The sequence below is a fragment of the Stylophora pistillata genome, chromosome 3, assembly GCF_964205215.1.
Source record: "Stylophora pistillata chromosome 3, jaStyPist1.2, whole genome shotgun sequence".
NCBI classification, from domain to species: domain Eukaryota; kingdom Metazoa; phylum Cnidaria; class Anthozoa; order Scleractinia; family Pocilloporidae; genus Stylophora; species Stylophora pistillata.
In genome coordinates, this window is record NC_142521.1 from 21977908 (window position 1) to 21990698 (window position 12791).

Here is a 12791-nt window from a genome sequence, read left to right on the forward strand (position 1 = left end):
TTTGGATACACTTAGCAAACTTAAATCTGGAGATAACATAAACAAGATTACTTTTCCGCCTCTTTGGTCCTCTCTTAACTGTAAACCAAGTATTTGAGAACAACATCTAGAATAGAACCATTTCAATAGCTCTATCGCTTCTCCACACTATTCACCGTACGTTTCCTATTGTACTTTGTCTAACAATCAAGAGCTTCTTGGGATAGCGATCATTTCTTTTATTCTCATGATCTTGATACTTGAATCAGGGGTGATACTCTTAGAAGTTTAAGGGTTAAGAGATGTTTGAGTAGCATAGAACTTTGCCTTTTTTTTTCCGTTTTCAGTTTGTTTCGAAGAGTGTTGATGAGGTGGATTCGGAGGAATGGGTGTGTTCGCTTGGAGCAGAAATGGCAGATCAGTTATCACTCTATACAAACTTCCCAGAAGAGAAGGTAACATTGTCACTACCGTTCGGAATTGTTCTTTTAAGCCTCTTTCGTCACAGATGAACAACATGGTTTTCCATTCGACGATCAAGGTCAAACTCTGCTATTTTATTTTCTATTTCTGATCTCATTAGCATGCGGGGCGCTTATCTTATAAACTGAGCTTATTTCCTTCTTCTCATCGAGTCTTTGTAGACCAGTAATGAAGGGGTGTGTGACAGATGGTTTGTGATTTTGCGTCATGTTACTGATTGCGCTTTTGGTTTTTTTTTTGGTTTTTTTGTTTTGGTTTTTTGTCTCGTGTACAGAACTTCCTCTATAAGAGCCTTGGTGTAGTTCTGAACAAAGTAGGAAACAAAGATTTTGTTCAAAAACACCTCAACATTATGTTTAGTTCTGTGAAGCATTCAAGTCAGCTGGAGAGAGAGGTGAGATCTAGGTCTTTTCAAGATGACAATTTTTTTAAGCCTTGAGTTCAACGCAATTTGTCCAGAGAACTTGCAGAACTAAAACTGCGGGTGCCCTCAATTAGGCGCTAGGCGCTCAAAGGAGTGAGTCTGTGACGCTGAGATATCTGTTTTTCTTCTTTTTTTTTTTTTTTTTATTTCAGGGATGTGCAATAGGCATCGGATTTTCTGCCGGCACCAGTCTTGACCAAGTGTTACTGAAACTGGAGCAGGTGTCTAAAAATGAGATGTCCAAAAAATCTTCAGGAATCTTGAGTTTTATGAAGGTATAGTTGTAATAAAAGCACTGACTACGATTGAACAAAGGAGCGTATCCACAAAAAAATAAGGATTGGTTGTGCTTGTTTTCCAATCCAACATGTTGGGCCATGATGCATATTTCTAGAATAACATGGGACTACTAAACTTGAAAAACGCGAGAATTCCTTTTAGTTTACGTTTTGGTCAAAGGACTAGTTTCCTTGTTATAATTGGTTGAAAAATGATGCACTTGTTTCTCTTCTCCTCCATCCCAGTGAAGTCGTGAAACTTGCGAGCAACTAGTGACGAGCTCAAAGCACAAGGACCGTAAAAGAAAGAAAGAAATGACGCCAATGACGCCAGATCGTCTTCTTCTCGTGCGCGCTCATGATCTTTTTTTAGCAGAGAGGCGCCTGGGTAATAGGCATGCGCAGTGAGCAAAAGCTGGGAATCGATGATAATGTCATGAAACAGTAAAAAAAACAGTCACATTCTTGTAACCTTGTTCTTTTTCCTCAGGATAAATCCGATCCTGAAACAGAAAAAATCAAGAGCACAGTGATGTTATGCTATGGTTATACGGTCCTGTACGGTCCACCAGGGTTAGTTAAAATATGTACATCTTTTACCTGAAAACTTGTTCACAGTCAGTTCAATCAGTATTACAAGAGATGCATAGGAGTTGTTATGCTGAAGTTGTATGTCGATCTCTGATGTAAATGTTAACCGTAATGATTCGATTTAGCGCCCTCCCAATAAGCGCTCCCTCCCAGTAAGCGCCCCCTCCCAGTAAGCGCTCTCTCCCAGCAAGCGCCCCCTCCCAGTAAGCGCTCCCTCCCAGTAAGCACCCCCTTCGAATTTGGTTTTTGAAAATAAGTGCCTCTATTCCAATTAGCGCTCCATTGCGTAAGCACCCTCCTTGCAATACACGCCCCTTTTCTGCTTCAGTGACAGCACTGCTAGAGTACATTCCCAACACTTTTATTGGAATATTCACTTTATATATGTTACTTTAGGGTTTCTGCTATCGTCCCTTTTCAAATGAACATTAGAGCTTCGTTCCCTTCCCTCTGCAACTTATTCAAAAAGAAGAAAAAATAGGCGCCCCGTCCCTAATAAGTGCCCTGTTTCAAATAAGCACCGTAGCTAGTGGTACGATTGACGAATAAGTTCCCCTAGTGCTAAATCGAATCATTGAGGGATGTTTAAAGTATTTTGATGTGAATACTGACTTTGCTAATGTTTTGAACAGTTTCTGTATTTCCAATCCTTTTTATTTCTCCATCATGTGCAGGGCTCGACACTAACGGTAGCCCACTAGCCACAGACCAGTAGAAATTCAGTTTTGGCAAGTGGTTTTCAATTTCCACTAGCCAGTTTGGCTAGTAAACAGACTAAAATTGTCGTAACATCTAAAAACACCTAAGATGTTACTAGCCACTTGGCTAGTAAGTTAAAAAGTTAGTGTCGAGCCCTGCATGTGGGGAGACCTTAAACATCCTTGTTCCATCTTACTTCTCATTACCTCTGTATTTTTTACCATCGCATTGCTACAAAACCAAAGGTAGTTCCTGCGCTCGGCAACAAGTGACTCCTATAACGTAATAATTATCATAACACGCGCTGGTAGTCTGTAGTATCATGCGCAGTAAGGATTCGCATGGCAGCACTACAGAAAGACCCTAAGTCCTGTTTAATCTCTCTTCAGTTTGATAACGTCCAGACTAGAGACCAGTGTTTTTCGAGTCATTAGTCGCCATTACGGAAACGTGAAGGTAAAGAGGACTGGTTAATTTTTTTTCGAATCTTCATGATGTGTGTTGTTTCCAACCAACATTGATTACGAAATTGATTGCTCATTTGACACATTTTTGCATCCTCACTGATCTTACATCTGTTTTCAATAATGTGTATAAATTCTTTTATATTTGATTTGCATCTTTCACCTCTTTTTTTTCGATTTTCTCCAGGATATGCACGTCAAACAAAACCTCATCCGAGCAACTGAGCTTATTGGCAAAGCACTGGAACCTGGTCGACTTCAACAACCGGATTTTACCTTCACGAAAAGAAAGGAACTTATCAATCACATGCTGGTGGGTGCCGGAGAAGATTGCAAATCAGTAACAAATCAGTAGCAAACAGAATCAAACATTTTATCAGAATTAGGAGAATTAGTACTGAATTGTTTTAGAACAGTAGATTTTAAGGGCCAAATTTTGACCGCACCTCTTTCGCTTAGGCATATATGAAGGCAGAACCGGCGTCCATGGTCAGAACAGAGACTCGAGCCCTGGCGATGGATGCATGCTCGAGTTTAACGTATCCTTTGACGTTTTGCTGGAACTTTTTGAATTTTTATTCTCGAGATCACGTCAAATCTTTAATCGTGTCAAAAGCTTGCCATGAGACTTAATTTAGGTAAAGTCTGTACTCGGGCCAAGTGGCTCATCAAGCCAGAACTTATTCCGATTTCCAGAGCATGAAGGAACTAAGAGTGTTACCACTCCCCCCCCCCCCCCCCCCCCCACTGAATGGGATGCCCAGTCCGTCGCAAAGTCACCTTCCAGGATTTCACTAGGCTTCCCTGACAATTCGCTTCTACCCATTTATACTTCCTGATGGAGAGAGGCACTATAATTTGATTTATTTTAAGTTCCTTCTTACCGTTTGCGACAGCCATGTGTGGTGACACAAATTGAGTTCACAAAGTGAGTTCACAGGCTAAAAACTAATTGTTCGAGCTCACTGAAAACTCAGCTTTTGGCTCTCTGTGACTTCCATTTTCTTAACTGAATATTAGGAAACTTAATCCCAGATTCACAGATGCTGAGGTTTTTGATATTGTTAAAACAAGCACGGAGTGTGTGTTTGCAGTACACAGTGGAGACCGACCTACATCTGCAGGAAAACATCACAAAGTTGAAATCGACCCGGTAAGCACTTTACTTCAAGGCTCTACTTCTTAATGGAATCATTTTTACCCGAGACTCTTCCATCCTGATTTGAGGGAGAGAAGGAAGGATTTTCATTTGAAGGTGCTTTTGTTGCTAAGATTGATTTGGTATTTTCTTTGAAATCTCTCCAACTGACAAGTGTTTCACTTCAAAATTAAGAAAAGACCCAATTTCATTTCTTTGCTCGCACTCGTTAACAAATGTTGACTCTGATTGAATCAAAGAGTTGTCAGCTGTTTCCATTACTAACGTAAGACAGACGTTTATATTCTACGTTTTGTTGTTCCTTGGTGTTTTGATAAATTGTTTTCCTTCCCAGGAGAAAGATCCCAATGTGTTACTGAAACAAGCGCTAGAGAGTTTACAAAAGCTGTTGAAAGGACTACTTCTTCAAGATCCAGTCCCACCTACACTTGAGAACATTTTTAAGGTAGGTTCAATTTTGCTAATAATGCGAAAACCATTTAGTGTAAATACAGGATTTGTACTATGTTTTAAAAGCTTTTAATAAATTGGAATGTGTTGTAATCCTGTTTGATCGTAGCACATTCATGAGCCCTGGTTAGTGTCATCAGCTGCTGTTGAACGTGAGCGGGCAGTGGAGACGATACTCGCACTGCTGCAGACATTCCGCGACAACATGTTACTGACTGTGGGAGGGGTGAGTACTCAGTTGCAGTAGCTTGGCTAGCAGGCGTGTAGGTCAGTAGTCGATATCACCTGATAGGGAATGTGGAGCAGGAACTTGGTCAAGGATAATAAAAAATGTGAATACTACCGCATGAAAGAAATCCGACCTCATTCAGCAATCCTCAATATTTTGCCTTTAAGTCGCAAAAGTTTCACAAATTAAAAAATGTAGAAAGCTGCGTCGAAAAAGCATGCTTTTTCTGATTTCTGATTTTGTTTTATTGCGGAGTGTTCCCTTGTTCTCTCGTTCTCAGTCTCACCCTAACAAATGTAAACTTGTTTTTTCCACAGAAAACTACTTCGTTCAGCATGGCTGGTCCCTTGTTGGCTCGCCTCATTCCCCGTTGTACAGACCCGGTAATGATCATCCGACAAACAGCGGTGGACTGTGTACAGTGTGTGCTGAAAATAGCTGCGCGTTTTGAAGGTATTCGCAACGTTTTCGTAACTTTGTTTCTTTCCTGAACAGGTAGGCCGCCTTGAAGAATTTCTAAACACTAATTCGTTTCTCATTTAAGTAGTCGATTAACGATGGTAGTGAAGAAGTTATCTTAACTAACAAAACTAATAAATGCCAATGTATCTCCATTCTAACTGTTTAACTGCCAATAGAATCGTGCGTTCCTTCACTAGAATGAATCTGATGTTATGCTTGATGATTCAAGGTTATTCTCTGGAAAGTAAGGATGAACTTGTCGATGCGTTACCGACTCTCAAAAAAAGAGCAGCAGAAGATGATCCCAATATTCTGTTTAGCGTAGCAAGTGACTTGTCCAAGGTAAATCTCCCTGTACCCATCGTTGCAAAGTTCGTTTATTTTTCCTTCATTATCCTTCGTCAACTATTGCAGTCCTGACGCGCCCGTAAACTACCAGTAGTCTCAAATGACGGAAAAATTTGTATCGATAGAGCACGTTGCGCTTACGATTATGGGCCGCTGCACAATATTTCCAGTGGTTTTCCAGCGATACCAATAGGCGAGAGAGTAGAAAAACGTACCCGAAAAATATTCTGTGTGGAGAATAATCTACCGAAGAAATTTACGAAATGTGTCACTTGAGCGTTTTGTAAATTCAGTGTTGTCAGATGTTTGCAACATCTAACAACACTGAAATTACACAAAGCTTGAGACCTTGAGCTATTAAACTTAAAGGTGTTTATACTTCCAAGGTGCTTCATTTTATCGACTTGCCTTATTCAGAACATCTGACATCGCAAAAGTGATACCTAGAATTTTATCGAGCATTCCATGTAGTTTACATTATTGTGTCACTTTTTCGTCCTAGGTTGTCGCCAAAAAGCTTCAGAGCGAGCTTATGTCGTCATTCGTCCTCACTTTGTTGGAAGGTTTAACAGACAGTCAATCTCACAGTTCTAGTGGTTCATGTGTCGTACTCAACAGCATCATCAGGATAAGAGGACAAGAAATAAAGAAAGATGTAAGCATTAACGGAATAGATCAAAACCATCCACTGATCGGGAAATGCACCTACGCCCCGGGAGGAATGATGAGCAGAGTCGACAGAGCTGTGAAAAGCGATACTGCTCGAACAGCTAATCTTATAGAATCTTTCACAGAAGGCAAAGAACTCAAAGATGAAATGTCTTATTTTCTTGATAATGGTTAAGATGAACAACAAAATGTGTTCATATAAGCTGCAATGGTCGTCATAGTCGTTGAAGCATTTTTACTTTCGTGTCATTGTCAGTAGAGGTAAGATTCGACCGCATAAAGAAAATAGCAGAACTTGAAGAGGTTTGTCGCCTTATTTTTACCTCTAGATTTGATGTAAAAAGTGTTGTTCAAGTGTTTTCAAAAATCATGTGGGCTTGCCAAGACTATGTTAACAGTGAGTTTGTAATTTTGGAAGAAAATCAACATGTGAAAAATTCACTTTGGCTAGAAAGTTCCCATATTAGGCTTGGAGTTTTTACCGTACTACTTGTCTGAAATGAGCATATTATTACATTCTTTGCATCATTTCATGTTTATTCTTATGACTTTAATCAATGACGTAACTCAACAGAATTCTTATTCGCAGGCTGCTAATCTGGTGAAGGAACTCCATACCAGTCTTGGGAACATCACACATGCGCAGACCAGGACGGGAACCCTTCGCGTATTTAGGACGCTTGCGTCACATCATCTAGTTCCCGTTCTCACGGGACTTCTAGAGTTTCCATTGCCTTATGACCAGTAAGCCTAAGAGTTGATATTTTTCATTTTAACTCAAGAATGTCTCGCTAAAATGTCGATGTCTATATGTTGACATGTGAATAACTCATAATTTAGGGTGGGAAGGATCTTATTTGGATACTGACGAGAAAGCTACGATTTTTGTAAGTTGTAAACGTGACCGTGGAGTCGAAAAGAATCAAGCTAGATTCTTGTGCCGACTTGTCATAATTCTGTTGTTTCAAGGACAAGTTGACGTAAACTAGAGGTACTAAAGCTACATATGCACGAGTAAATTTCCCTTAAAAAACTCAGACATCACGGAAAAATTAACTCTGATGGTGACTTTCACTCACGTTTTTAAAACGTCAGTCGCTGTTACTGACAACATATCTTTTAACTCCACGATCAGACTACAGTAAGAAAAGTATGTCGCGGACACTTGTCAAGAAAAACGTACTGGTGTAGAATTTATATTTCCCTTCTCACCTCTCCCAATTCCTTTTCGAGGTATGTACGCCAAGAAAGTATTTAGACCTGCTGTATTTTAAGGGTTCTCTGTTGTTTTAGGCACGTGCTGGATATCTGGAAAACAATGGCCGGCGAGGCGAACCTATCCCTTAGTATTTTCGACTACATTCTGGATTTATCTATAAGGTCTCTGCCTTACCAAGAGAAACCAAACCCAAAAAACAAGAAAGAAACTATCAGAATAGCGACAGGACAGCCTGCTGCGGTGAGCTAAGATACAAACCTGATCTAAAAAGCCAGGCGCACACTTCTGGGCGCGATTATTTTATTACGTTATTTTTTACCGTTATCCAAGGTAACGAGAGTAATGACAATCGTTTCCCAAGAGTGACTTTAGAGTCGAGTACTCGTTGACGCTGAGTGACCTTCTCTCCGACAGATCACGTGTGGTTTGACTGAGATGTTGCGCTCGGAAGAGAGTGGTGAGGTGGTCTTGGAGTATTTTCCTCGGCTATTCTCCATGGCCCTGGTACGTCTTGGTACCTCAGTGGACCTGCTTCCTCCTGAGCCGCCTCAGTCTTCAGGAAAGGACAAGCAGAAGGGACCAAAAGTGGACCCTCTTGCGTAAGACCTCCTCTCACGTTGTATTATAAAGTTACAATCGCAAACACTTGTTTGTGGTGATTTGATAAAACACTACTATCAAACAGATCCAGTATCAACTGTAAGTGCAGTTCTTAACCCCGTCGACTCGATGATATTCTTTAAGGTGTAAGCTGCAAGTCTTAGGCCCCATTCGTATGCTCTCGGGTACCCGAGAGAACCCTCCCCCCCCCCCCCCCCTCTGAGTTACCCTGGGCGAGCTAACTTTTCACTTATTTCTTAGGAAAAATCAGTCGACAGTTTACATGAGGTTGTAAACTCGTCTCGTCTCGGGTAGGCGAGACAACTTGTGTGGAGGGGGGCGTGGAGTTGTCTCATCTCGGCAGGCGGGACAACTTTTTCTCATATAAACACCTTGTCTCGCCTGCCCGAGACAAGACAACTCGAACAGAAAATGCGCGCATACGCTATAACCAGAGCCCGTGCGTTTTACAGCTATTCTTTCCCTGTCGTCCGCCTCTTTGTCAAATATGCAATCTGGATTGGCCGAGCGAGGGTTAGCAGATGTCAAATTTCATATAAACGCTCCTTCAAGTTTTCTCGGGGGTAGGATTTTCTCGGGTACCCGAGACCATATAAATGGGGCCTTAGGGTACTCGCGTATACTTGCAGATTTTAGGAGCACGATGTAGAGGAATTAATGTAAATTCAGTCATTATGGGGTCGATGGCGGAATCTTAGGACACTGAAATAAATAAAAGCAAAGGCTGAGCGAAAATTTGTTGGAAGAGTGCGTGCAGGGTTTCAATTGCGGCGTATTAAAGTGGTCCTTTCAAGTTATATGGTCTGTCGGTCTATCCTTCATGCAGTAGACGCGCTCTAAAAGTAATTTGTTTTCCCTTTTTTTTTTTTTTTTATAGCACTGCCCTCGAATGCATAAAAGAACTCATCACCAAATGCAACTATGACACTCTGATGCAATCTATCGACGACGAAGATGGATGGACGTTGTTTGGGGATAAAAAAACATTCCCTGATGGTGTCTGTGCCATCGCAAGGTAAGTAGTGGAGCATGTCTACTTCATTAGAATTTGTAGCGAAGGCTGTCTTTTTATTCGGATTTAAGCTGTTTTCTCTTTTTATATTTTCAAACTCTGGATTTGATAATCAAACAAACGATAAATTGTTGCGCGACAGCGCGAAGATTCGAAGTCATTATTGAGGGAATAAAAACGATATTTTACTAAGGAGCACAGCTTGTAATTTAAGCAATACTTTTAACACATTGTTAACACCTAGATTATTCTTTGAACACATTTTTAAATATTTTGACCTCAGATAGCAGAATTTACGACACTACACATCATACAGCCTTCAAAAATAAATTTGTACTCCATAAATCTGCAGTCAACTGGTGAATGGAAAATCTCGCCAATTAACCTTTGCAAAACTTTAAGACGTGTAAAAGATGCTCATGCGATCATTTTTAATTGTATTATGTCCTATTCGCTGATAATTATTCGCTGTATTTTATCCAGTTTTTGTTCAAACTCGCTGCTTTTATGTTTAAATAAGTAAAAATATTCAATGGTTGTTCCTACTGGGGAATGGCAAATAGGCAAGAAGGGTTAGGTTCCTGCGCTCGTGCCGGGCTGAATTTGCGATGTCCTCGGTATTTCATCTACCCTTATTTTTGGCGTTGGCATTATCATGGCATATCCAGAATTCTTAATGCTGGCGGCGACTTTCTCGTGTAGTAAGTCACTGACTGGATGTTCGTAACTCTGTCCCATGTTTTAGGGCCCTCTGTAAAGCGGTCCCTCAGTTGGTCCCTAAAGTGGTTGATCACCTGAACCCTATATTGTCAACTGTCTACGATGCACAGAGAATCGTGGCAGCAGCGTTTTTTGCTGAGGTATGCTAAATGGTTGTCAAAGGCAAAATTCTGGTAGCTAGCCCTTCGAACCACTCGGTCAGATTATATGCCATCGAGCTCGTCGAGACATAAGGATTTTTGTATGCTTCTTCAACAAAGGCCTTTTCTAACGAGAAAGTTTGGCAAGTAAGATGAAGCTTAGAATACTTCAAAACCGTAAGAAAAATATTAAGAAACTACCAAAGGCAGGTCTTAACGGGGTCAACCGTCAACTTTCCAATGCCTAATAATTTACTTTCATTTGGCAAAAACGTGGATTTTAATCGTCAGCCAACAAGAAGGGTAGCTAAGGTTTCTTTTATTTGTCGTTCGCCCGACTTGGTCTATTTAAAACTATTTCATTTATTTCCTGTGTAAGCGGACTGGTATGGGTTGGTTTCTCTCGTGGTTGAAATTAAAATTGATTCTGGAAACAACCTCGCCAAAGCTGATAAAAACATTAAAAAAAGCAAACAAACAAACAAAACAAATACTTGACGTCGTAGAAACGTGGTATTGGGGCGGCAGCGAATTTTATTGCCTTTTTTCGTTTCTCTTTGTTCTTGTGTGACGTGCAGTTAATTGACCAGAAATGTGGCGGTAAAGTGGAAGTAGTAGAAGTCCTGATGAATAGTCTGCTAAGCCGGTTGGTGGATACATCGCAGGTGGTTCGTAAGTTCTGTATCAGAGGACTGGGTAACATTTCAAGTGTGGAAGACTCTCAGGTAATGCGTGCGCATTATTTGGTTTGATATTAAAAGTGTTGTTCCACGGAGTCCTTGTCCATGGCCACTGGTCGGCAAGGGGAGTCTAAGTAGACACCGCTTTTGAGAGAAGTGTAATTATATCGTTGAAAATTCCTGGACGTAAACTTTCGTGCGGTAATGAATGTATCAAGTAATTCTTGGTGTGCATGGAAGGTGCTTCTCTGAGAATCTGATCTAAAATTAATGGAGTGTTCAGAAATAACACCACCATATTAGATTACACTGCAAAGTCGGAAACATAAGAATATTAGACAGAAACGTCTATCACGTGAGGAGACATGTTGAAAAAGTCTGTAACAAACGTTAGCTAGAAAATGAAACGTAAACCAAAATCCAGTAGGAAATTTACTTCTGATAAGAGGGAATGTGGAGCTTCGAGAGCTTTCGAGATTTTCGTAGAAAAATTTTCCGCTTTTCTCGATTGTGTTTCGTGATTATGAGAAAAGAAACTAGACTACGCCTGAAAATAATAGCTCTTGTAATTCTTCAGCTTGAAAAATATTCTACCACAATCCTATCTGCAATGATGGCGGGTATGGATGACAAAGATGATTTAGAAGACGAAATAACTCTGGAGTCGATGTCAGGACTTGCTAAGATCCTGGCCAAACTGGACGAAAATAACGTGCGGCAAATACTCATCAACATTTGTCTTAGAATCAGACCTTGCTTTGAAAAGGTGGGTTCCAAAATCAAGCTGTGTCATTCAAATGCTTAATTTGGTTTCATAAGATTCTTTTGCCTTTACTTTGACAATTTAGGAGAAATATCTGAAATATCTCTTTCAAAATTAAGTTTCGGGTTTTCTGTTCAAGCAACCAATTCACGCTGGCCATAAGGGGAGGTTTTGCGAGTTCTTTAAAATCTTATAATTGTTTTGTCGCCGAAACAGACTGTTTAACTAAGCTCTCTCTAATCGATTAATAGTCAAAATTGAAGTATTTTGTCAGCAAGCGATTATAATTGCTCCAGTTACACAAGCTTGTCGATGGCAGAATTCTTCACTAAACATGAGGACGTATATTTAAGACATCCACGAATTATTAATTTGTTCTATATTCATTTATAATTATATTGAAATTATTTATCTATTTCTTATTTATTATTTACTGATCTTCTTTTTATTTTTAAGGAAAAAGATGCTGTTCGAGCTGCTGCCTTTACCTTATTTGGTAAACTGTCTCGTTTTAGTGACGGGCCCTCAAAAACCCCGTTCTTGGAGCAAATTCATACGAACTTTATTAGTGTTATGTTACACTTGAATGAAGAGGTGGAAGTCGTCAAGGTAGAGAATATGATTCACGTTATTACCTTTTATAGAATAGTGCTCTCGAGATAAACTCCGGTTGCTGCACCATCTTTTACTGGCCTTGATGCGATCGACAAAAGTCCTTTCCAAAGGCAGCTTTGTAATCGCTCTTTGCACAACTGTTTGCTGTAGTAAAAACACCTAAAACTCCTCCGCTTTTGACGGACAGTTAGTAGTCGAACGGTTGAAGATCTATGACCTCCTTCGAATCAATTTCAAACAAAGAAATACAGAGTAAACAGAACAATTATAATCCACTTTACAACTCCAGAAAATTTAGCGTTTTTTCGGGCTTGTGGCCATTTATGTCTTGAACTACTTGCAGAATAAGACATCACGTCTCGAGTATCACATTCCCTAACATTCACTTTACAGTTTCTATACAGTTTTTACAGTTTCTATACGTGCGTCGAATGTGATACTCGGGAAGTGATGTCTTGAACTACTTACAGAATAAGACATCACCTCTCGAGTATCACATTCGCCAACATTCGCTAACATTCACTTTACAGTTTCTATACAGATACAATGAAATATATGAAGTTCATATATTTTGAACTGCGGTATTAGATACGTATGATGCACGATCCTCGCAGTAGATAGCGCTATTTAAGCAATAGCGAAAATCAGACCTGAAAAAAAATCAGGCCTGTACGGGACTCGAACCACTGACCTCTGCGAGACTAGTGCAGCGCTCTACCAATTGAGCTAACAAGCCAACTGGGAGCAGGCCGTTAAGTTGATTCGTATTAAACCTGTGAAAGTGAT

The 12791-nt window shown here is 40.2% G+C and overlaps 1 protein-coding gene across 1 annotated transcript in view; it reads left to right on the forward strand.

Annotated features, from left to right (window-relative positions):
* LOC111340813 (maestro heat-like repeat-containing protein family member 1) overlaps positions 1-12791 on the forward strand; it is a 28810-nt gene that overhangs the window by 12674 nt on the left and 3345 nt on the right. Inside the window, exons 18-38 of the mRNA XM_022947724.2 lie at positions 327-434; positions 737-856; positions 1039-1161; positions 1655-1737; positions 2844-2910; positions 3106-3231; positions 3378-3457; positions 3939-4071; positions 4412-4522; positions 4637-4753; positions 5074-5209; positions 5448-5560; positions 6069-6221; positions 6825-6979; positions 7529-7694; positions 7869-8053; positions 8953-9090; positions 9833-9947; positions 10526-10672; positions 11205-11393; positions 11847-11999. Coding sequence (XP_022803459.2) covers positions 327-434; positions 737-856; positions 1039-1161; positions 1655-1737; positions 2844-2910; positions 3106-3231; positions 3378-3457; positions 3939-4071; positions 4412-4522; positions 4637-4753; positions 5074-5209; positions 5448-5560; positions 6069-6221; positions 6825-6979; positions 7529-7694; positions 7869-8053; positions 8953-9090; positions 9833-9947; positions 10526-10672; positions 11205-11393; positions 11847-11999 — 2718 coding nt within the window. The remainder of the gene's footprint in view (positions 1-326; positions 435-736; positions 857-1038; positions 1162-1654; positions 1738-2843; positions 2911-3105; positions 3232-3377; positions 3458-3938; positions 4072-4411; positions 4523-4636; positions 4754-5073; positions 5210-5447; positions 5561-6068; positions 6222-6824; positions 6980-7528; positions 7695-7868; positions 8054-8952; positions 9091-9832; positions 9948-10525; positions 10673-11204; positions 11394-11846; positions 12000-12791) is intronic.